Raw genomic sequence first — 25986 nt, 5'->3', positions numbered from 1 at the left:
TAGATAGATAGATAGATAGATAGATAGATACTAATGCAAGGCTGAACACTTCGTGAGTCACTCTTTACTTTTAGTCAAATCACAGTCCTGTCACATAGACCTTACCTGCATATTGTCTTTGCTGACATTTTGTTGTGGAGTAACAAAGTGAGAGACCAAAATAAAATACATTTTTATGATTTTCTTTATTTTTTAAGTAATTACTGCCTGCAGCTGATCTCAGGGTTTATATCAGTCCCTAAAATGTAAATATTATAACTACAACCATTTGCAATCAATGTTGTTGGTAATGCAGAGCCTCTCAGGGGATTTAGTCTTTGTGTGTGTGTGTTGTGTGTGTGTGTGTGTGTGTGTGTGTGTGTGTGCGTGTGCGTGTGTGTGCGCGTGGGTGTGCACACCCGTGTGTGTGTGTGCGTGTGTTGCATACCACTGTGATTACATAACAAAATCCCTCAGAAGCACTCATTCTATGTGAAGCGTTATTTTTCATATGAATGTATTATAATCACTAGAATGTCCCAAAAGGCACCTATAAATAATCAAAATTATTATATTATTGTACCAAATATATACACTTTTACTTTCATTCAATTTGTAAATGATGGAAAATAAATGGCATTGATGTGGAGAAACGATAATATTATGCTCTGTTAGTTTAGAAAAAAAGATGACTATAAAGTTTTGACACATTTGTACGAATACTTCACTTTCGTGAACAGAATTACAACACTCACATCAAAGCATTTGTTTGTGTTATGCACATTCTTCCATGGATGCAGATTAGTTGTTCAATCAAGCAGGCGGTGCAAGGCATTCTGAAAGCGATGACCTTTTGTTGCTAAGGGCAACGGGAGGAATGCAAGTTCTCCCTGAAACTAAGAATACTGGCAAGATTTTGAGCTGCTGGGAATCATAAGTAAACTGAAAATAATGCGTTTTATAGTGAAGTTACAACTAATGGCAGCCGGACTGAGTCCCACTTTATTGCTGAGTACTCTGAATCTGTACTTCATATGTGGCTTTTCACCACGTTCGTCAGTGTTTGCTTGCCAGCTCTCCATGTGTGCGACCACACAAGCTAAAGCTCACGTCACACTTGCCAGTTGATGCAAAGCAACTTTACTGGACCTGTTTGCTTCTCCAGCCGATCACACTCCGCCCTTCCATGTTGACTACTTTGCTACGCTGCCATTTTCTGAGCGTGAGGTAATCAGACACCTGTGGCTGGTGCTTCTGGTTTCCTCCCTGAAAGGGAGGGACATGGAGGAAGGCGTCCACAGACTGGGTAGACCAGTGAGACACTTTTTTTCCCTCCCAACCTGCAGGGTTTTTCTTTTTTCTTTTTTTTCCCCCCTCATACAACAGTCGGCGGGACTTTTACTTCATGCTAAGACAGCTAAGACAGACGTGAACCAGAAGGAAAAGCTCAGTCATGGACCACAGACTTTATGGCAACACCAAGAGACGGATAATCCACATCATCAGCACGGAACATACAGCTCACCTTGTGGGAATTGTCGGAAATGCTTTGTGAAAGTTGAACTCTGCTCTGCTCTCTCATGGAGGTTAAAACCGGACATAGATCCAGCTATAGAACAGATTGACTTGACACAGCCAACTCTTATTGACCGTTTACTACTACTACTACTACTACTACTACACACACGTCGTCGCAGTCTTTGTCCTAACCAACACTTTTTATTTATCACCTGCTTCTGTGTCACACATTATTAATTGTACCCTCTTGGAGAAGGTAAGGGGAGATTTGTCCATACAAAGACCTTTTGTGTTCTGTCAATCTTGAAGGTGGAGCAGCGTAACTCGGACACTTTGCTAAAACTGCCACATATTTGTTTTTTTTTTCCTCTCACGCTATGTCAAAGTGACATTTGAATGAGAATGGACGATTCAACTAATGTCTCTGATCCGCAAGGGACAAAGCCCACCACGTCTTTGTTCAATGTATTTAACAATCTACTCACTAGGGAGAGGTCAGCATCAGACGTGCCGACCGCTGTGCTGACCTCTTTTAAGGAACTGTCAGATGTTGAAGAATGCCAAACTCCTATCAGCCAAAATGTGCTCAAAGAGAGTGAGGACCTCTCTCATGTAGATGTAGCTGGGTCCTCTTCCAGAGAACGAGATGTTGACAAATGGGAAACTCACAAGGAGTCTGGCAGTCCAGTTAAAGAAGACCTGACACGCTCAGTGGGCCAAGATGCAGTTGATAGTGAAACTGAAAATGAAGAGGCGTGGGCGGGGCTTAAAAGCCTGTCAAAGAAGCTGGTAATTCTCAGGAAGCCCACCCCACCTGAGGATAGTGAGGATTCGATGCACCAGAGTGATGGAGATGCCACTGAGGCGGAGATCCATGTTCCAGAGTTCCGAACTCACAGGCTTAAGACATCACCTCTAGAATCATTGTTCCCTGCAGACACATCCAGCCGAAGCACTGCCTATCAGACGGTCCCTACCCTCCCAGGTTCCAGAGAGACCACCACTACTGCATTTAACCAAGTAGAAGTATCAACCACAGAAGACGCCGGGTGTAAACAGACGAAAGAGCGTGACAACTATGAAGGAATAGATTGTTCTTTGCCTGTTCCCTCCATTATCCTTGGTCGTAATACAGCAGTATCTCCAACATTACACAGATCTAGAATACATGGGCAAAACTATGAGGATCCATATTCCAGCCAAGTCGACACCCCTCCAAGCCTTAAGGAGCAGTCAGAAAATGTAGATAAAAAGAAACCAGTATTTCTGTCCTCTGGGAATCTCCAACCGAGTGGGAAAACTTCACCCCAGCATTCAGTTCCTCCAAAGACTCCAGCTCTGTCCTCATCCGTCTCACCCCAGTCCAAGGACACGACACTCTCGTCGGCCCATTCTTTTCAGATGCCAGCTCTCTTTAGTGGTCTGCGAGTGCTCAAGAAAGGTGCAGTGGGAGACGAGAGAGAGACGGTGTCCGAGATCAAACAGAGTGAGAAAGACGCTGACCTGGCTTTGCTCAGTTTAAAGAAAACGGTGAATAAAACCAAGCTCCTACCTGAGCAGAAGACATCTGCTCCAACCAAAAAACAGTATGAGCCTAAACCTCTCACGGGACATCTGAGAAACACTCAAAACCTTAACGTGGATAAGAACACTGAGGCCAAAACTGAAGGACAGGATGCTGATCCACAACCGAACAGAAATAAGGAGTCTGTGACTGGAGATGAAACGACAGGAGAGAAACCTGCACATCCAGAAATCAGGAAAACCTCGGACTTAGCATATGATACTTTTAGGAGCATTTTTGGCCCAAAATCCGTCAAAAAGGAAAAAAACGAACCTGTGGATCTGGAGGCGGTGAGAAAGAGGATCAAGAATGACAAAGAAAGTCTCCGATCTATATTCGAGAGGAGCTCCAAAACTCCCAGCAGGGAACTTAAAGCTCCCTTAGAAGCTAACGTATGTTACCACCTCTCTCCATTGTATTATTCACGCAACCACATTGTGATGACCATAAAAAAATTTATATACTGTACCACTTTTTGCGGGAATACATTAGTGTGTTTACATTTTTTGTTGACGTCACAGACGGAGTCTACGTCACCTGCAGACAGTGAGGACCGGACTCCGGGTCGTCTCCAGGCTGTGTGGCCACCTCCCAAATCCAAAGATGAGGAAGAAAAGGTCGGGCTCAAGTACACGGAGGCAGGTAAGAAGCTGATCTTTATCAACCTCGCGACCGTCCTTGACGTCTGTGAGCTGAGAGAATCCGATGGCTCCGGCACCAGGAAATGACCAAAACATGTCTGAAAATGGCATCTTTTGCCAGGAAATTGTTATACACAAGTAAACTCTTCAGTCAACTTTGACTCTAATATGAGGCATCTTCAAAAGCAATGTGCAATTTGACAGTAAAGTGAGTCAGAAATTACTGTCAGTCAATTATGTCTTATATTTGAATTGCTTAATCATTAAATATTAGTGTGGTGACAAAAAATAATGATTATATTGCTAAATTTTCAAAGTTTCTAGTGGTCGTAATACTGCATTTGCTAATATGATTATTACTGTGGTCATTATGCAACACAAATTGTAATTACATTTCCACCATATGAAATTATCCAGATTAGACTGCATGATGTTAAAAGGTTTCCTATGCAAGTATGGAAATATATTAATGTTTCCAAGGCTGTTATAGCAACTCTATTTTCTATCTGAAATTATATTAATTGGTGATAACCTCCCCTTTTGTTGACTGGGATGTTTCTGAGGAATTGCTGGAAAAACAAAAAGGCAGTAGCTGCAGAAGGCGTTAACTCAGTCACTCGCGGACGAGAATGATAAAACGAATGTGAAGAAAACAACAAAATAGGCGATTGACGCGCAAAAACAACTCCTGCCACAGAAACTGACAAATTCAAACTTTTGATTTGTACCCTTGTGGGAATTTTATGCAGCGGGGCAGTCATCGAGGGCTGACTAAGTACAGCATTGCCAGCCTGAGTGCTCGAGTCAACCGTCACTCATAAATATATCAAATATGTGTCATAATAAAAATGGATTTCATTATCATGCATGTGGTTGTTAATGATTGCTGCCAAATTGGGAAATCTATTTGGTGGAAAGCAAATTGAAAGTTGTACGATCAGAATATTAAATTCATCCTGCTTTGTTTCTGACTTATTAGGATACAAAAAAAATCTTTGACTTGACACAATGTTTTATTTCGGAAAGCGCTTTGCCACTCGCATGATTACGAACCGGTTGGTTAAGTTTCAAAGCCCGTCCTCGCGTGAAGAATGACCCAACCCTCTACAGAAGGCTATCTGTTTTGTTTTAACAAACAAGTGCACAACACTGCCGTAAAGCCAGAAATTCGACATGCCCCATGTTCAAATAGTCATTATCCCTGCAAAAGAGAAAAGACAACAACAATAACGAAAAATGTACCTGTTATGTCACCGCCATATCGTCCAGCTGAATTGTGTCCCGCCCCCTTTCAGAGCACCAGGCTGCCCTCCTGCAGCTGAAGAGGGAATGCAAGGAAGACTTGGAGCGAATGCACGTGAGTTACGTCACAGTGGCACACCACCTTCAACATTGAGTATGGCAGAAGCAGAAGGACTATGATGGAGATACACAGTTCAAAAAAATCTACATCTATGGGCAGTACAGCAGGGGAACTCTTATCAGCTGCAGTTCACGTTTGCGGACGCAGGATGGCGCCAAGTAAGCGTGGAATGTTCACTCGCAGGAGCAGAGCACTGGAATCCATCTCGATTGCACACGATATGACACAATTACAGAATTCTTAATACTTCACTGATTGACCTGCTGATAGTCAGCGTGTCCATCAGTCATTTTGAAAACGGAGCTTTGAAATGTGTTCAGTTTTTGTAATTTGTGGCCGGCAAAACTGGCCCAAGATTGTGATTTAGTGTAAAGATTAAACTAACGTAGTTGGAATGAGTGTCTGAGTTTGATGTGGGCCGCGTGGGTTCACTTCCCACTCGGTGACGGTGGGAACTGTTGTCCATGTCTATGTATGCCCTGAGATTGGCTGGTGACCAGTTCAGGGTGTACCCTGCCTCTCCCCCAAAGGTACCTGGGATAGGCTCTACCACCCTAGTGAGGATAAGCAACATGGAAAATGAAGGAAATGCATTTTATTTTAATTACACCCATCAAATTAAAGACACATGAAGAATGAGCTGTCAATCCTAAAAACTGGGCTAATGACAATTGTGTAATGTCATTGTTCCCTAATTTTGTTGCTCCATCACATAAAGTTAGACAGTTACGAATTGTTTCAGTGGAGATTTTCAAAATCTCACCTCAGGAAGGTTATCTCAGTCTTTATGATACATATCTTTAATTGAGCCTCCTTCATAGACCGATGCAGAGACTTGAGAAAAGTGTAGCACAGTCAGCCCACAACAAAGACTGGGAACGTGCCTCCTGCTGTTTCGAAGCGAAACAAGTTAATAAGGAACATATGTAAGCTTCATTGCTCAACAATTTCCTAGTTGTTTCCAATCAATACTTTGCCTTAGTTGTTTTTTTTTCTTATTGTTTGAAATGTCTCTCGAAAAGTAGGCTGCTAGATCTTGTAGGAGTAACTCCTTTTTACTCTATAGTACACAGAAAAGATGAGTCGATAACATGTTGTATACAGTCCTAAATGACTATAACGTCCTTTATTGTGCTTTTACAGTCAGATTTTGAGCTTCAGATCTTCCAACTTCGAGGCGAGCATGCTGTTTCAATATCAAAACTTGAAGATGTCATCACCAAGATTCAAAAAGACAAGAGCTACAATGTGGCGCGCGGAGAGACCCGAGACGTGGCCGTGTCGACTGCGGATGACCCGACAACCAAAACGTGCCGCACCGTGGGGATCCAGACAGACAGGGAGACCTTCATCAAGAGCCCAGAGGTCGAGGCGGGGGGTCTCGTTCAAGCGGCCAACCAGAATGCGCCCAAAAAACTTAATTTGGACTCTATCGGACTCAATCTAGGGCTTAAAACAGCTTCAGGGCCCGCCGGACCAGTTCCGCCTCCGCCACCCCTGCCAGGCCCCTCAGGACCACCGCCACCCCCTCCACCTCCGCTGCCAGGCATTATGGGAGCACCGCCGCCACCGCCACCACCTTTGCTCGCCGGGGGTTGCCCTCCGCCACCCCCGCCCCCTCCCCCTCCTGGTCTACCTGGAGCAGGCCCTCCGCCCCCTCCCCCTCCTCCAGGCTCCAACCCCCCACCACCTCCAGCCATGGGGGGGTTCAGTTTAACTCATATGTTAGAAAAGCCCCCTCGGAAGCCCGCTATTGAACCCGCCAGTCCCATGAAGCCTTTGTACTGGACCCGGATACAAATACATGACGATAAGTATGTATAACTTATTAATGTGTTTAACCACAAACTGGATGCATTTTTGCCCACATTCATGATAAAACTGTTTACATGTAAATTTGACTTGTTTGACAAATTTAAAATGGATGCCACAGACCTCATTATTAAGCAGTATAATCATGTAATTTCTCTGTTGCTAAAGAAAGCCGTGGAATTCATTTTAAAAAGATGCAAAAGTATAAAGTGTAAGGAAAGCATAAAATACTGGCAAATAGTTATTCTAAATATAGTGAAAATCATTACTACGTGTAATCAAATGCTAAATCTGTATATCTGATTCAAAAAATATAACAACAATTGAAAAACTTTACATACCAACATTTTAACTGGATTAAACATGCAAAGCCATATTACAAATACTGTATGTGGTTTTACAAAGTTGCATTTTACCAGCTCCACAAAACGCTGGTGATAATGATGTCAATATTGGTAATTCTCCAATCGTGAAACAAAAATGATAACCATATAAAGGCTTTAAGCTTCCATCGCCCCTTTTTTTAAATAGTTAAAATTCAAATGAGTGAATTAAAGTGTGTTAAACCTGGCCAAGATGGGTCCATCCGCCACAGAGAATTGTCCAACTCAGCGCCGTTCCCTTCCAGTCCATGGACTGCCTATTTAGCTGTTTGCTGTGGTTGTGGTACTGCCTAGTGTGTGCCAGTCGTTCAACTTCTGAGCTTGTTTTTCCATGTCTGGACGAGTAGGTGGGAGGTGCGTTTTGACTCGTGCACCCTTACCGGTCGTGGCACAACAGTAACAGCTATACATTTAGAGATTGGCGATGAGAAGATTTAGCTCTTGTCATCTTTGTTCCCTTAAAACAATTTCAGCTATGTCAAAATCTCATTTTTTTTCTTTATGCTGGACACAACTATTTAAATGTTCTAGCCTCCTTTGAATGAAATGGATTAATGCCATTTTCATCAACTAACACAAGAGAGCCACGGTCGCTGACCAACTGCGTTGTGTCCGAAACGTTCCAGGACTGGTGTCACGAAAGACAAATTTCAAGCCCAAACAACTCATTTTACTATTCAACTTCATTGTGGTCCACACCATCAACCGGCACGTCTACAAAGAGATTCCACGGGCTTTGCTTTGCTCAGCGCACGGGAAGAGACGAGACTTGTGGCACAGGAACTCTTGGTTGCTTCACCATGACAACGTACCTGGTCACAAGGTTCGAGGATCTGACAATTCCAGGAAGGACACCGCTTTGCTGGAGAAACTTCCCTACTCATCCCACCAAGCTCAGTGAGCTATTTTCCTCTTTCCCAATGTCATCATCATTAAAGGGGCCCGTTTTGAAGACGTGAATGACATCAAGTTGGCTGCGTCAACAGAGCTGTGGAGGATCACGAAAGAATCCTTCCAGGAATGCGTGGAGGTGCAGTAGAGTAGGCTGAGAAAGTGCCTTAGACCACAAGGGATTACAGTTCCTCAAAGGAGAAATCTTGTGCTTTGAATTGGAAATATATATTTTTCATGACACAAGTCCTGAAATTTTCCTGACACGTCTCTCATGCACAAACGCATGCTTCTTACAACTCCGCATTGTTTAAAAGGGAATGCCTTTTCAGTGCTATAAGGTGGAACGGTAAAAAGGTTTTTTTTTTTTTTTTTTTTTTAACCAGATACATCATTGACCAACGACAAATTCACAAACGTCTTAGTGAAACTTTAACTTGCCCGACCAATTCACACCATGCAAAAAAACACAATAGAGAAGAACAGCACTGCAATGTCACATTTTAAGTCATTTTTTGGACTTGAAATCCCCTTTCTTGATTTGATTACCAGGATTTAGGAGGGCGAGCGCAGACGATTGATGTGTTGGGAAGAGCAGAATGTTAAACATCCCCTTGACTTTAAACAGTTCGTGTTCTAGTTTCTGCATCTGTTTGTTTTTATTATCCATGTTACTCAGCAACTTGTGAATTCATGCTCGTCCATTCGTTGGAAATGTCCACCAGGACACAAACAAGCTTTCTTCAATGTTTGGTTTGTATTTACCACCTAAGCGCATAAACAATGGTTTTTAAGGGACAGAGTCCACCCCGGGTTCTGAGGTTTTAATCCATGTTTTTAGTCGGACAGTGACAAATGGATGGAATGCAAAAATAGCGGCAGATTCAGTAAAGATCATGTAATCTTCCGCAAATACAACACATAATTCCTTCACAGGAAGTGGACTGAACCTTCATCTTGTGAATCTTGTGTTCTGTTCTATTCAGCAACAACACATTGTGGGGATCCCTGGAGGAGCCAGACATCGATCCAAAAGAGTTTGAAGATCTGTTCTCCAAGGCCACAACTCAGCCACTGAAGAAACCTTTGTCAGACACGTATGAGAAGAAAGCCAAAACAAAAAAGGTACATTTCATTCATATGCGCTTTCCTTTTTAGTCTTACTTATTTCTGGAAATGACATTTACGAATCTGTTTCAGTGTAGCAGCCTCAAGTGTTTTTTTTTTTTTTTTTTTTTGCTTGCTCTCTTATCTTACATTGTTTAAACTTGCCCCCCGTCCTCTGTCACCTTTGGTCATAAATAAAAGATAGAAACAACACAATGTGGAAAATGGAAAAAAAAAACGGCCATCCTCCAGACTGCTGTTTGCGTTTGTTAGTTAAAGCAGTGGGCAAACACACAATTCAGGTTTATGAGTTCACCCCTTTGTTTATTCCTCGTGGTACACCGTAAAATACAGTGTTGCTTTTTCCCTATGGGATAACATTTGGAATGAAAACTTGGAAATGAACTTTATGGTGGAAGCTCCAAGGTGGAATAAAATCTGTCCCAGGGCACTTTCCACAGATAATAATAGAAAGAGGAAAAAAAAAAATTCTGGATCAAGAAGCCCATCATAAAACCTTTATTTAATGTACGGGCGTTGTTTTAAGTTAGTGCTTCTCAAATGTTTCACACCAAGTACTAACTTCAAAACATCTTCAGTAGCGCAACGTTAAAATACAGCCATACTATTTTTGGTTTTTAAAAAAGTTGTTTTGTATTATTTTAAATATCGTAACATTATGCATGGTTGAAACATTAACACTGCGCTTAAATATGGGTTGGGGGCCTCTGCTTAATCTAATGATTCAATTGAAAAGTAATGCAGATAAAAATGAAAAATGTCTGAAAGCACAGTTTTTAAAGATAAGATGCAAACGTATTGTACATAAAAGTTAAATACAACTGAACTATAAAAAATATGCCGGAGTAGAAAACACCTTAAGAGCAACTTTTTCTGACTAAATCTGCTGTTGTCGCGTTTTCCTTCTCCAACAGTAACTTCTTTTCTGCTTCCGTTGTGCTGCTTCCATGTTATCCGTGTAGCTCATTGGTGAGCTCGGCTAAACACAGCCGAGAGCTTTTTTTTTTTTTTTTTTTTTTTAAACGAACTTTAGGAAGGTCTCGTCGAAATACAATTCGTACTTTCACAGAAGCAATGCGCCTTAAGTCAAAAATGGTGGCATCAGTGGGCAGCATTCAGTGCTTATCAGAATAAAGTAAAACTATTCTATTCTTTGACTCGCTTTGATTCAAATCTGAATATCCTGATTCCAGATTTTTTTTTTGGTTTGGATTCACAAGTAAATCCCACTCACCAGTAATTGTTTGGTAGCGCTAGTTGGTAGGTAAGTAGATCGACATATTGGTGCCTTAAGATAAGAGTACATTGACTTAGTTTTTTTGAGGAACGATCTGTTACTAGGCTGTTTTTTGTCCTGAGATACGACTGTGCTTCAGACCCCCACCGCTAGATGGCGGCTGGAAAAGTAAAAATATATGGCCGCCATCAATTGACATTGGTTTCCTCGTAATAGACGATGTTATCAGTTGTTGGTAGTCATGCATAGTGCGTTACCACCAACATTTTGTAAGTTTGCAGGTTTTGTGTGGTATACAGAACTACACTCTTGAGCGCAATACATTTTCAAAATGAATGTAGGTGTTTTTGTGAGATCTGGAATAGAATAATTGTTTCCTATCATTTCAATGAATGAGATTATTGATGAGAGTAATATGAGATATGTGCGTGGTCACAGGACGAATTACACTAGTATCTCAAGGCACCACTGTACTTGTCTATTTCCACAAACATCTGATGGAATTTGAAATTGTACAATACTTGGCATTAGAAGGTCCACTGTATTTACCTTTCACCTCACCACTTAATGTTTTAAACAGCTTGTCAGATGTTGCAGTACCGAACATCTGCTGCAGCCATTGCCCCGTCAGCATGTTGGCCGCCTTGTGGTCCTGACTGTGGCCCCCGAGCAGACTGTCCCTTCTAAATCTATACACATTGCTCATTCTGATCAATTTGTGAAGACTCCGCATGAGTCCACAGGGCCACAATGTGCTTGTGTGTGCATGCACCAGTATGTGTGTGTGTGTGTGTGTGTGTGTGTGTGTGTGTGTTGTGTGTGTGTGTGTGTATGCTTGGTCTCATCCTCACATCACCCCATTCAGTCTGGTCACTATAAAGTAGCAAAAGCATTTGATCCAACAAAGACATTAACAACCAGACACTAACGCTTCCAACTGTCTCGCGGCGGGGCTGACATCAGCTTAGAAGAAGCCTAACCCGACTAGTGGAAACTTTGCTGGCACAGCAATCTAAAAGCTTTCTGTAAAAAAAAAAAAAACACATTGACTTAAAGAGGAGCCACAATGCTCATTTTCAGCTCCATATGTTTTCTCCTCCTCCAACTACAGCTTTTTGACTGGCATTTCCAAATAAAGTGTGTTTTGCGGTACTGGCCTTACACATTGCTCTTCAGTTCCTATGCTGAGAAATCTAGAAAAGCTGTTAAACTCTTCCATTTTCAAAAAAGCAACTTTCAAAAGTCTTTCAAAGGGCAGCGTCAGCATACTTTTGATATGACTCAGCTTTACTTGTCGTAAATAACGAGGCAATGAAGTGACAAGCTGACGAACAACAGGAAAAACAAGTGTTCATGTCAGGCCCACACCTTAGCATTTTCGCTCAAAGGGATGAATGTCTCATCAGAATTTGGCCACAAACCAATATGTCATCAAAATCATTTGCTGTTTGAGTCAGAAACAGGGAAAGAGTTCACGGTTTAAACATCACCTTATTTTTCACAATTCTTGCATTGATTGAATCTGTGGAAGGTTCTTGATTTTCTTAACAGGACGTCAAAATAAAGATGGTGTTGGTGCGTGAACTCCCTTCCAAACTTTTAGATCTTTTGCGTGACGATGCTCCAAGTGAATCATATTTCGGAAAACATTGAATTGTCATTTGTCAATGAAAAAAATCATTTTCCGGTACATCGAAATGTCTGATTCGGCAAATTTGTGCGAACCTTGCTTCGGTTCAATCATGCTAGACTAGAAAAGGATCCGCCCCAAATGATTCCCACAAAGTTAGAAGCAGAGAATGGCCCAGAATGGCTTGTTTCCAGAGGAACTAATTAATTTGTTAAATCATTAATGTGTGTGTGTGTGTGTGTGTGTGTGTGTGTGTGTGTGTGTGTGCGAGTATCTATGTATTTGTGTGTGTGTGTGTGTGTGCGCGTGTATCTGTGTGTGTGTGTGTGTGTGTGTGTGTGTGTGTGCGTGTATCTGTGTGTGTGTGTGTATGTGTGTGTGTGTGTGTGTGTGCATGTATCTGTGTATCTGTGTGTGTGTGTGTTGTGTGTGTGTGTGTGGTGTGTGTGTGTGTGGTGTGTGTGTGTGTGTGTGTGTGTGTGCGTGCGTGTGTGTGTGTGCGTGCGTGCGTGCGCGCAATGCATGTCCTTGGGCATTTTATGCACTTGCAAAAAGTGTTGCCAGATCAGGTTATCCCCTCAGCTGGGGGGCCTCAATACAGTCAGAGGAGTCAAGTGGGAGGGACTGGAATGTATTCGTCCATTATGCATATGATCCACTTCCCTGATCTCTTACAGCTCCACACACACACACACACCATAGGTTTAATGTTGGGGGTGTAGCTGATGACTCCATGAGTGATTTAATTTTTATCATGTGTGCCACAGAAAAAAAATCAAAGTTCTTGTTTACTCTGGAGCCTTTTTCTCTGCACCGATTAGCATATCAAAGCAGAAAAGCTGACGCGGGCGAGAGTTTTTTTTGGCCAGAGCGGACGGGGGCTGACTGTAATTGCAGGCATGTGGCTTCACTCGACTAGCATTGCACCTATAGGATTTGGAAAAGGGGCCGAGCAAACAGTTTTCAAGTCAGTACGGTTTTGACTGAACGACGACAACGGGAGAGAGTGAGAGGGAGCGAGAGCGAGGGAGCGAGAGCCAAGTCAGTCAAAAAAGCAAAAACGACAATTTCCTCCACCCTTATAAATCAAACTCGTATCAACTTTTGAGATTACGCCCCCCCCTCCCTACACAAGAGCAAAATGCTTTCGTGCAATGAGTTATGCACAGTCATGATGCGTTTATTGCTCACATGTTTGAGAGCGGACGTAAGATGAACACCAGCGGGTGAGACTAGGATTTGTTGAGTTTATCAAGATGGATATTGATGAGATAATGGTTACTGCCGCCTGGGTGGGTGATGACAGACAGATTTTCAGGCAAACGGTCACCAGTGCTGCTCGCCTGTACAAACTGAACCCGCTTGATTCCTCCCACTGTCAGTAGCGTCAGCCACCTGTTTCCATTCTCACTTTCTTTGAGCATTATATCCGCCAAGGAAGTTCTTCTCCTTTGACATCACCTTTTTGGGGCATTCTTCCAGGGGTGTTTCCATTACATTTTGGAGAGAATTTAAACATCAACATGATCAATCAACGACTCATCTCACTTCATGGTAACAGTTAAAATGCGAGTTACTTTATGCTTCCCATTCGTGCCACCTTCTATTTATTTACAATTATTTTTTGAATGATGCTTGTGATTTTTTTTTTCCTGAGAAGTCAACTCAATCTTCAATTGAAGTTCTTGAACCATAAAATGTATCATTGAAATTATAATGAGAATAAATTGTAAAATAAAATGAGTCCAATATGATCTAATATGATTTAAACTCGTGGGTTTTTTGGGGGGAGGATTGAAAACTAACTTCAACGGGAAAATAACATGGCCCTGGATGCACATATCTGTCAAATCCTTTCAATTCGGTTGTAATTCATTTGTTGTGCTCGTTTAGGATCCCACTCGGTAGCAAACAGTATGTCACAAAATGTCAGGAGCGCCCATAAAGCTGTTCGCTCATTGATTTCACATGGCGACAGAAGCCTCAGCCAGGGTCTTGTTTCTTTGGAAAAGCTCCTGAGCCTTCTCTCTTCAAATTTAATTGGCTTTCTACCAGCACCCGCCCTGCAAGATCAACAGTTCCTTTGTGTTCCACAGGAGGGAGCCGTCTGCTATTACTCTCGACCTTTCTCAGCATCAGCATCGGACTCTCACTAGCCTTATCCCCAAAGCCGAGCCTCTACGAGTGAGAGCAAACATTCAGCATCACTTGTCTTTCCTCATTAACTTAACTGTTTGGGCTAATTGGCAAGTTTCTGCGGCCACAGCGAGAGGGAACGGCTCCCGGGCCGCTTTAAGTGTGGCCCGTCCAAAGTGCTTAATTAGAGGTGTTGAGGAAAGCCTGGTCCTCGTGTCCCCAGAGTAGGAGATCCCCAGTGATCCAGGTAATGGAGCTGGAAGCAGCATGGCACCCACTAACGCCCTGTAATGCAATACCCACTTCTAAGGCTTCTGCACGCCAGCTCCCACTGGATAGCCCAGTAGCCGACAACACCATAATACCTAATGAAGAAGCCTGACACATTAACTTTTAGAGCAGGGCCTTACCTTGCCAAAACTCTCGTTGGCTTTGCGGCTAATTCACTCATAAGTAATTGTGTCCATGTGTAGGCACAAATAAAAATCCTGTGAATTTATAGTTTGTTATAAAATAGCCTGCTTCTCGCTGCCTTGCTCTTCTAGACTGTCCTTTTATGGTGCCACTGATGCCTTTGTACTTTCACTTCAACTTGATTTTTTTTTTTTTTTTTTGATGATATATCACATATGGTCTCTTGTTGCTTTTCCCATTTAGAGCTGATATCATTTTGTTACCCTATTCGCATTTCCCAGCGGCTTGCGTCACAGAAATGGGTGGTGACACTTTTTGGATCGATGCAGATGATTCCCAGGCACCCGACCAATTTATGCTCTGTCATCAACTAGTGGCAAAGGGATATTTAATGCAACCACCCGCCGCAGACCTTTTGGTTATTAATTGTTCTCTGAAACGTTGTTTTGGGTTATAGCTACATTACAGTACATCAACTACATTACTAATAAACCACCATTTTCCTGTCATCCCAAAGAAATACGAATGTTACACAAGTATCTGTGTTTCATAGCAATGCCCCGTTCTATCTAACAATAGCAAGGAATTTTGGTTTCTCGCCAGATAATCAAGCTGCTGGATGGGAAGCGCTCACAAGCTGTCGGCATCCTTATATCAAGCCTGCATCTGGAAATGAAAGACATTCAGCAAGGTAAAAAAAATAAATAAATGAAAATTTCCGCTATCAGCTTTTCTGGAATTATTTTCATCACCTGAGGCAAAGAGCTCACATTTAGATGCCGTGTTCTGAATCAGTAACAAGACTTTCCATTGAGCAATAAATTGTGAAGGGCTCCTGTTGGCATGCAGGAGAAGTATTTTTAGTGATAAAGTGGGAACTCAGCAGCGGAGAATAATTTCCTACATTTTTGACAGCTTTTAATTTGTAACTAGAGAGCCGTTTTAGTATTTGTTTCCCTTTCAAGTGGAATGTGGATGATTTTTCCAGTTTCCACGACGGGAAAGAAAATGCCTCGATTTGTCAAAATGGGAGACAGCAGCACTGGCATGAAAGCAGACATCCCAGTCGAGCTATGATCCCTTCTGCGCTGTTTATAATCAAAACGCCGTCAGCCTAATGTGAAGAACTGCACGCTTCTGTGGCTCGTTTGTGGAAAATGCAGGCATGCAAGTAAACACGTGAAATAGTGCGTTCAGGACAGCGTTCGATGGGTCCTGTCCAGGGACTGTGGCGGAGAGCGCTTGCCGCCTGCTTGTCTGAGCACGCGGCCAGCAGATCTGTTTATTGTAGCCAGTGACGGTTTCCACAAGCCTAATGGGACTGACACCCTGCTAATGATCTAAGCATGAACAAAGCCACCTTCACCAGTTAGCAGAAACCGAGCTACCACATAAAACGTCCTTACTGACTCCCTTCTCATTGTGATTTGCTTAAAAAGGAGCTTGAGCCTGTTGTATTTGTCATTCAAGTGAAGCTCAAGGTCAAATGGACAATTCGAAGATACAGTAAAAGTGCCTTCATTGGCAAACCGCGAAATGTTCAAGCAACAGATAATTTCATTAGACAACGCTCTGCTATCTTAATGCTAACACATAATGTGAAATGCTATAGATGGGGTAATGGAAATGATCATATATGTTACAATAATTATTCAACTTTAAACAGTGTATAGCACATACGGAGCAGCAATACATACAAAAAGGGCATACAACAATACTCACAGGCATACAGTACATTCTCTATAATCTATGGAAACACTGACGGTTACTTGTCTTGACCTTTGTTAGGGACCTCCTCTGTTTCTTCTTATTGTTCTTGATTACAATGCCTCTCTTCCAATATGCCTGGCATAGTGCAGCACACAACATAGTACTACACGGATGCACACAGCTCGCAACACATATGCTTGCCTGTAGAGTATACTGTAATAAAAAAAAAAGAAAAGAAAAAAGAAACAACAGTTACTTGAAAAATATGGCATGAAATTGCTGCGGGGGCACTTCTCTAACCCTCTAGTTAAGAGATGAACTAAACTACAAAAAGTCAGAGTGACTGAGGGACCTCAAGGGTCACCGTGGTTCAAGAGCAATAGGAGGGTCTCCCCTATGCAACACCTGAGCCCCCTGTACACACACACACGCACCCACACGCACACACACACACCTTCTCACCTAAGCCGATGAGTGAAAAGTGGAAGGAGAGGGTGTGAGGTGTTTGGCAAGCAAGCTTTGATCTGTTTGGCGTGGAGAGATATCCGGCTCCCCTCGGATCAGAGCCCCGCACACACCAGACCAGGCCCCCCCACCTTTGGTGTGTGATTGACGGCTGCATGGCTGAGGGACTGAATAATCCACTCTAATAAGATGTAGGAAATGGACCTCCAGTACTCCCTCTGAACCAGACATGGGGACCACGTTGACAGCTTCACTGCAAGGGCAGCAGCTGGGAACCAGAATGCAAAGCACTACCTTGTTAGCTGGGAGCAGTGCAAGATTGAAAAGAGGAGGTCTGTGTAGTGTTAATGGGGAAGCATTTGGAGCAACCTTTTCCAGTCTGTATTCAAGCCTGTGGTGTTTTTACGATAGAAAAAAAAAAAACGAAATCCCTAGTTCTCTTCCGATGACAGCCTTGACAGCAGAAAATAGACGTGATTGATTTCTACAAATAATAACAGAAATAAATATATATTACTGTAATTAGTTTTCCTAGTCACTAGCCTGCATAGCTACTTGTTATTAGCCTGAATGCAATCATTTCAACCAAATTGGTGACAGACAGAGAAAGAGACAAAAAAAAACATTTTTCTCTCATTCATTCATTCTCTCATTCATTGTCCATAGCTCTTATCCTCACAAAGGTCGCAAGCATGCCGGAACCTATCCCACCTATCTTAGGCCGCACTTTTCTCTCATGAATGTAAAATAGAGCGTGCATAGACTGTTGATAGAGCAGAAACATAATAGGACAACTCACAACAGAAACCGCGGTTATCAGATTTTAAATTGATAAGTAGAAGCTTTAATTGAGATCCTGAGTTTCTTGTGTGCGGCCCTCAGCTTTTAGCACGCAGTGGCATAGTAGTTGAATGATTCTACAAACATCGTATTTGTATGTTATATTAAAAACACGAAAAGTGAAATTATGCACCTGATTGTAAGTTCTGTACTATATACACATATCAACTCCAATATCAATATTCTGAGCCAATGTATTGAGAATGGTACGTTAATATTTGCACCATTTGTAAGCAAATGGTAAATTTGCAACAATGCCAAAATACTGAAGCGTAGTACTGGCCAGGAAATGGTCAATTGGTGATTGATTGACTTTCACACTGGGTTGAAAGTTGCTGTGCTCGGCCAACACCGACCAGACGTGTCAGATGATCCGTCAGTGAACGGAGTCATCCCCCTCGTGCCCCAACCTCCCCCGCAAAGCCATAAACCTGTGACACCTCTCAGACACAGAGCAGAAGTTATTTTCCCTTTTCATCGCTGTCACCTAATATTTACATGAAACACGTCATGAAGACGGCGCAAAACTCGTCATTGGACACGAATACAGAAAGTACACAGTACACTATGATTCAAATACATTGTAATGAAAAAATGTGTTTTGGATGTTGCCGCAGGCCTAGTTGCTACACCTCTAAATTGGGGCCAACAATTTTTTCAAACATTGGATCACCAAATCCACATTGACTGGAAGTCATATATCATCGTGTAGTTTACTACCAATAAATATTTAATTTTAAAATGCCGTTAGTAGTCAGAAAAACAAGTTTGCTCATCTTGTCGATGCACTGGCAAAGCTTAAAAGGCAGAAAACTTGCGCCAAGATTTTCTCTCATTCTCCTATTTATTAGACTCACTGTTTATAATTAATGCTGCATTTATTGTTTCAGCTGTTCTTAATGTGGATAACTCGGTGGTGGATTTGGAAACCATTGAGGCTTTATATGAAAACGTAAGTATGTTTATTTAAAGTTTTTATAAAAAGTGATTATATAACTTTTATGGCAGAACTGTTTGTATTGCTGCTAAAAAAAAAAAAGATTTTGCAAGACTTATTAGCATATGCAGACTTTTGCATGACTAGCTCAGCTGTAAAATGATGCAATTTTTTTGTTTGTTTGTTTTTCCCTTCGCAGAGGGCAAGTGCTGATGAGCTGGACAAGATCAAGAAACATTATAAGACCTCAAAAGAGGATGAAGTCAAACTGCTAGACAAACCTGAACAGTAAGCCAATTTCACAATGTTCCGACAACCCATACACAATAAAGTAGATGCAGTCAAACTATAATTGTCTGCATTTAAAACGTGGTTTCAAAAAAGTTGAACAATGCAGGGTCAGTTGTGGGTGAGGTCAAGTTTGTATTATTGAAATGCTAAATGACAATCACAGTGTAAAAGGTTATATTTAAAATAATAATCATAATACCTGTCATACTTGTGTCTAAAGAAGTTAACTGTTAATTGGAAAACCTGTGATAGTTTATCACATACTAAAAGTATGTAATCCCTCACAACCTCTAAGACAAGTGACAGTGCATTTTCAGCTATACATTCCGTTGTATTTCTTTCTATAATTATTCTCATCTCTGCCATGTTTTTCTGATCAGCCTAGACAGAGACGTGCACTTTCCCATTTCATATCATTTTATACGCACGTCAGTATTTATTGTATTGATGTTTTTTTGGCCACTATCACACGTGTCCTCTTTGTCATCATCGATGCCATTCTGTGGTGATTGAACTTTTGAGAAGCAGGCAAATCTCTTTTGGTCAACCAATGGTTCGATTGCCTTATTGTGGTCACGTGATCACAACAAGCGCAACAGTAGTACTGAATATAGTGCATCTGTGACAGCGGCCTATAGGTGAAAAAAACAGCGCATGACGTCAAACATCCCTGAACTTTATTTAACAGCAATTGACTACTGGTCCACGAGAGACCTTGCTTGGTCCGGATCAGGACCGCGGTCACCATTTATAGATATCTGGTTTGAGTATTTATTTACCAAGCAACACAACGTGTATGGCCCCAGAATGGATTAAACTCGTATGTCAAGGCACCATTGTATCTTTCTGGCAAAATAGAAACATTTGGTAATTACAGTATACGCATTACTGTACTCTGAAATGGATTTTCGTGTGCGCAAGGCTGAGTACACGGACGTGGCTTCTGCAGCTTTAAGTCGTCAGGGTTAAGTTTTTGAGGCCAGTTAATGAGGCCTGGATCCAGTGGTGCCGCTCAGCCTGGCCTTCCTATTTCCATGTTTGACCAGAGCTGTCACTATGGCCGCCTGAGTCATCCCTACTCAGTGTCAGCGGGCTCTAATCACACAGGATGTTACAGCTCCGCTCCCCTCCGACACGCCACTGTTTACATAAGTCGTCCCATGTCGGGCCCAAGCCAACTTTGATCAGTCCCCGTGTGCCGCTCCATCCTTTTCTCCCCGCCGACCCCGCGGCCCTTTCGAGACCAGCCAAGCAACACCACGCATGACTATGGCCTGCCAGGGTGCACCAGCACTGACTCAGCCAGTCCTGCGCAGGGAAGCGTGGCCTGCCAAAGACCCGGAATAGTCCTTCCTGTTAGACGTTTTGTTTAATTCTGTCATAACACATCACACCCCCAATCTCCGCCCCTCCTTGTGTTTCCCAGGTTTCTCTATGAGCTCTCCCAGATTCCCAACTTTGCAGGCCGAGCCCACTGCATCATCTTCCGGTCAATTTTCCTCGACACTATCTCCTCCATCCGCTGCAAAGTGGAAATTATAAAGAATGTATGCAAAGTAAGAGCACCGCTTCACCCAAGCGTCATCTTGCTACCTTGACTTTCTGTCATAATAGCTGCGTGTGTGTGTGTTTGTCAGGAACTGCTGGAGCGCAAAAGTGTGCGTGAAGTAATGGGTCTTGTTCTGGCCTTTGGGAATTATATGAATGGAGGGAACAGGACAAGAGGTCAAGCTGATGGCTTTACTCTTGAGATCCTCCCCAAGTTAAAGGACGTCAAGAGCAGGGTAAGAGTTTACTTGAGTAAACACTCAAAATGCTGCGTCAATTTGTAGTATTTTTACAAAAATATATTTTTTTTCAGGACAATCACATGAGTTTGGTGGATTATGTGGTTCTGTACTACCTGCGAAATATTGATCACGTGAGTTGTCTTCAGTTGAACCGATGGGAAAAACTATTCATGCATTTATTAATTGTTATATTCTTCCAGCATGCTGGTACAGACAAGAGTGTGTACCCTCTGCTGGAACCCCAAGAATTATTCCAGGCTGCACAGGTCAAATTTGAAGATCTAATGAAGGACATCAGGAAGTTGAAGAAAGATTTGACAAGTAAGTAACTTCTTCTAAGTGTAACCCTAAACCACGTCTCAAAATCAAGGACCAGGGTACAGATCCGGCCCACCGCATCATTTTATGTGGCCTGTGAACTTGCATAAACTTCCATGATTCTTGCTAATATCGATAACACGGTTACAGATTTACAGTGTTTTGGACCTTTGCAAAATGGGTCGAAGGACTGAATTACATAAGGTTTGGCAGGAAAGTACTTCTTAATGCATGAAGTCACTTAGAATAATGCTTCGAACACGCTTGCCCTTGATGTCATACAGCTGATGGATCATTTGATGGATCGCGGTTGTGGTCTGGATTGATTGTGGCCAACAAGGTAAATTATCTTTACTATTGCTCTTTACTATGTTTCATGGAAACCTAACCAAATGAATATTAAAATCAAATTTAGACCTGTGTCCCATTTTTCCATTTTGTATTATGGGATTTGAGCCCAGGGTTGGATTTATCATTAGGCAAATACATTATGGTACACCAGACCAGTTTTACGTAAAGACAATTTGATTGCCCGTCGTCGCCACGACGCGGCAAAACCCAGATGCCCACAAAGCCCGCTGTTTCGTCAGCCCCCCCTCAATGCTTAGTCACAGTTGCCAGCCCGCAAGTGTCACCATTTGTCAGGGTACAACCTCCTCAATCTGTCATAATCGTTTCAACTGCCCCCGTCCCTTCTCATGCAGTGGACTATTCCATCCTCTTTCTGCGCATGTGAAGACTTGATCAAAACTTATTGTGAGGAAAATGAAGTGGAGTTTCCCCAGTGGAGTGGAGAATAAGAGAAAGCCAGAGGAAAACAAACAGCAACGGACAGAGTTGACGAGCTGGGCAGTAGCAGTAGTACTTGTCAGTGTCAGCCAAGGGAGATGGTGTAGAGATGCAGCGGAGAGCGACACGTGATGCTTTTAAACACAAGGATGTGAGAACTACTTACTTAGAGATAAAGCAGTCAAAATGGTCAACGGCATTAAACGTTGAGTAAAGATCTAATCAATTACAGTAAAAGCATTGATGATTCACCTTTTTGATAATAATCCTCACAAAGCATTTTAAGGATTTCATCATTAAAGACCTTGTGTTGAGGTTAGGGTTAGAACAGTACACGGATGTGGACAGCCTCATGACTGGGTTTGGCTCGGGCCCCCATTAACTACGCCCCTGTTAGAGCCTAAAATTGAAAAACAATTGAAAGAAGTCACTTTTTTTGTCTGTTTGATTGCGAAATGAAAATGAAAAGAACAAATGATACACTGATTTACAGTGACACTGGATCATGTGACTTACACCAGTGTTCCATTAGTTCTTGCTTTGGTGCTAACACTACCATATTTTCCGCACTATAAGGCGCACCTCCAATGAATGGCATATTTTAAAACTTTTTCCATAAATAAGGAGCACCAGATTATAAGGCGGTTAGAGTAGACGCTACAGTAGAGGCTGGGGTTACGTTATGCATCCATTAGATGGAGCTGCACTAAAGGCTCAATATTGATGCATATATAACGTGCACCGGATTATAAGGCGCATCATCGACTTTTGAGAAAATTAAAGGGTTTTAGATGCGCCTTATAGTAGGGAAAATACAGTAATTTTTAAAATTGCAGGCATTTCTCACACAGACAGCTGCACACACAATTAAACATTGGAAACGCGTTACTTGTTAAACCCGTACATTAATTAGCTTAGGGTAATTAGCATGAATGCACATTACTGCCGTCCGCTTGTATGACACTTCCGGCACAGGTGTATTTTGGAGCTTTCCCTATTAAGTCAAAGTTAAGACATATTCCTCCATCAGCTCTCTTTGCATCACTAGTAAGCAGAGGACTAAAACATAAACAACCTTTTTCTACATCAAGCATCTGAGTAATATTTGGCTCCATAAATGTTCACACCCCTTTGTAAATGACTGGGTGTGTATTGCTGCCTAATTACTGTCTGAGCTTTAATTATTAATAGTTTTATTCTAGCCTGCGACTGGTTGTTGGACCTCTCCAGGTTGTAGTCTGCCTTTCCCCTGGAGAAGATGGATGGATGGAAAGTTTTTATTTTAAGTTATTTTGAGTTCATGTTCTTTGTATTATTAACTAGTAGAAGCTTTATATATAAAAGGTTGACTTTTGAATGCAGCACGGGGGTGCGCATGTGTGTGCGTGTGTGTGCGTGTGTGTGTGGTGTGCGTGTGTGTGTGCGTGTGTGTGTGTGTGTGTGTGTGTGCGTGTGTGCGTGTGTGTGTGTGTGTGTGTGTGTGTGTGTAGTGGCGTCAGTGTTGGAGTCAACTTTCTAGCCAGTCAGTCTTGGCTAGCCAGGGCCACGTAGAGGTTAAAGGCGGTGCCCCCTTGTGCCCCTGGTGTCTGTTGTTATTTAAATCAACCAATAATATAGCATATGAAAGCAATTAGATTTGCTCTCAGTTCTCCCCTCCGTTTTTTTTTTTAGATCGCTGTTAAAGCTCTCTTCTCTCTGACCTGGGGGAAAATACAAAGTGTTTCCTAAAGCAGCCAGACCCACCTCAAGCTGTCACTCATTTATGAGGGAAAATGGAGGGCATGAAGACAATGAATGTAACACAAGAGTGCTCGAATTTGATCTGTCGCGGCATAGTCTGGCACAGTAGTCCTCCGGGGTATCAGCATCACAGGGCCAGCCTTGGATTGTGGACTATTGGTGAGCCCCACCTACGACTCCCACCAGCTTTTATCCCTGTGGAGCCTCAGGAATAAATATTTATGCCTGGCTGTTATAAACTCGCCGAAAGAAAGCAACTGGTCTTAATTACAACGCTAACACATTGTGGACAGTCTGAAACATTCACACTGAATCCCATTTTAAGATTTGACTTTCTCAAGCAAGTCCGTGTGCCCCTCGCATGATCCTGGGGCGGCAGCAGCACCGTCTTTACCCTCCTACCCTGAGCAAAGGTCAGGAAGGAGACTTGGTGTTAGCGCATCTCCTGGTGTCGCTCACCCTCTTCCCATTTGTTGCTGACAGTTTGCATTCGTAGGAAATTGGCTCTTTGGTGGTAAACTTCAGTTTACAGTTGTGTGTTTGCAAAATTAACAACTTTAAGGTCAGACAGTCTCCACACAGTGTCGAGTCGATGTCGATGCTCTTGGTCTCGCTCCTCATCCACTGGGTCGCCCTTTTCCTTATGCAGAAACCTGATCCTCTTTTGATCACTTTCCTGTTTGGTAAGAGGCTGATGACCTCAATGTGTGCTGAAAGGAGAACAATAAGTAGATCCAACCATGCTGCGGGACTTTAAGATCACACAGAAAAATTACACTATATGTTCTGTTAATACATCCATTTTCTAAAACGCTTATCCTCAAAAGGGTCACAGGAGTGCTGGAGCCCATCCCAGCTAACTTCATCTGAAAGGCTGACTACACCCCGGACTGGTCACCAGTCAGTCACAGGGAACATATCGACACCATCACCGAGTGCAAAATGATCCCATACTGCCAGAACCAAAGTCAGGCGTGAGATGAAGGGGCAGCCCGGTGGAGCAGCTGGTTAGAACGTTGGCCTCACAGTTCTGAGATCGGGGTTCAAATCCAGGCCCTGCCAGTGCTGCGCTTGGATGTTCTCCCTGTGCTTGCGTGGGTTTTTCTCTGAGTATTCTGAGGTGACCGTGCGGTGCAGAGACACTAATCTGCTCCTGAACACGTCCAAAACAAAGGAGCTCATCAGAGAATTCAGAAAAACAAAACGGACATTCATCCCATTTTCATCGGTGGGAGCTGTTTGGAAAGGGTCAGTGATCTGGAATAAGAACACCACACAGGTGTTGTGCAAAAAAAATGGTCCAAAAAAAATCTATATTCCATTTTCTGAGAATCCTCAGGAAGAACAACATCACCCAAAGACCACTTGTGTCTTTTTACCCCTCCACCATGGAAAGCATCCTTACCACCTGTACATGTGGTTTGCCAGCTGCACAGTGGGAAAAAGGAAGGAACTGTTCCATTTTCCAAGCCGCTTATGCTCACAAGGGTTGCAGGAGTGCGAGAGCCTGTCCCAGCTAATTTCGGGCAAATAAGGACTACACCCAAAATTGGTTGCCAGTCATTTGCAGGGTACGATCGCTGAGCGGGAATCAATCCCACACTGCTCGCACCAAATCAGGAATGTGTCCCACCACACCATCAGTGAACTCAAAGCTAAAATGTCAATTTTTTTTCTTCCCACTTACTGACCCGCAGCCACACTCATCTTACTTTATTTTACGTAATAGCTTGTTGACGCTCTTCCGCAAGAGCTTTTGCAGATTGTGCGAAACATTTTTGAGTGCTACTTGAGCACTGCAGGGTATCTAACTAATGTTTATCTCTTGTGTGTGGGCTCCTGCTTGGATGCGCTTGCAAATCGGCACTTGGCTCGGGAAAGGCTCAAATTCTCTCTCGGGGGTTTGTTGATTTAACACAGCCTATAAAACACACACTAACATTCATCACCAAACTGGCTCTATAAACGACAGAGCCACACTGGCCTTTTTTCCCAATATACTAACTATCTAGATGGCGACAAAGTAGGCTGCCAATGATGCTGAGGCTACCTTTAAAGATCGGTGCCGGCTCCCATCATGACCCAGACTGTCTCTGTGACCATCACAACCAGAGACAATTGGGAAAAGGAAAATCCATGGTTGTTGTCTACTGTTAAAAGCACTGGAGTTACATGGCAGCTCTCAATTGATCTCAAGAAACTCTCGTTAACTGCATTAAACATACTTTAGAAATTGTTTGTTAAAATTTTGTCTGTAACTCATCCAGCTGAATGTGGAATCTCTGTCTTAATTGTATGTAGTTTGCTTGTAGGGTCATCTAATTTGAATTCAAATTTAATATCTCAGTCATCTTATGGTCATCCTACTGGTCACTTAAAGTTATTTGAGCCTGTTCTCATTGGCTGTTTT

General features: G+C 42.6%; 1 protein-coding gene across 3 annotated transcripts in view; it reads left to right on the top strand.

The window, feature by feature from the left end:
- Positions 1 to 25986, top strand: part of LOC133513645 (formin-1-like) — a 52685-nt gene that overhangs the window by 7945 nt on the left and 18754 nt on the right. For 2 of the 3 annotated variants that reach the window (XM_061844598.1, XM_061844596.1), the window contains 10 exons: positions 3583 to 3703; positions 4998 to 5059; positions 6209 to 6879; positions 9138 to 9276; positions 15300 to 15387; positions 18602 to 18663; positions 18848 to 18936; positions 20366 to 20495; positions 20577 to 20723; positions 20801 to 21050. In XM_061844598.1, the coding sequence (XP_061700582.1) occupies positions 3583 to 3703; positions 4998 to 5059; positions 6209 to 6879; positions 9138 to 9276; positions 15300 to 15387; positions 18602 to 18663; positions 18848 to 18936; positions 20366 to 20495; positions 20577 to 20723; positions 20801 to 21050 (1759 nt within the window). The remainder of the gene's footprint in view (positions 1 to 3582; positions 3704 to 4997; positions 5060 to 6208; positions 6880 to 9137; positions 9277 to 15299; positions 15388 to 18601; positions 18664 to 18847; positions 18937 to 20365; positions 20496 to 20576; positions 20724 to 20800; positions 21051 to 25986) is intronic. The other variant, XM_061844597.1, reaches the window with a different exon arrangement.

Source organism: Syngnathoides biaculeatus, chromosome 15 (assembly GCF_019802595.1).
Source record: "Syngnathoides biaculeatus isolate LvHL_M chromosome 15, ASM1980259v1, whole genome shotgun sequence".
In the NCBI taxonomy this organism is placed as follows: Eukaryota; Metazoa; Chordata; class Actinopteri; order Syngnathiformes; family Syngnathidae; genus Syngnathoides; species Syngnathoides biaculeatus.
This window is presented reverse-complemented; position numbering and strand designations above follow the sequence as displayed.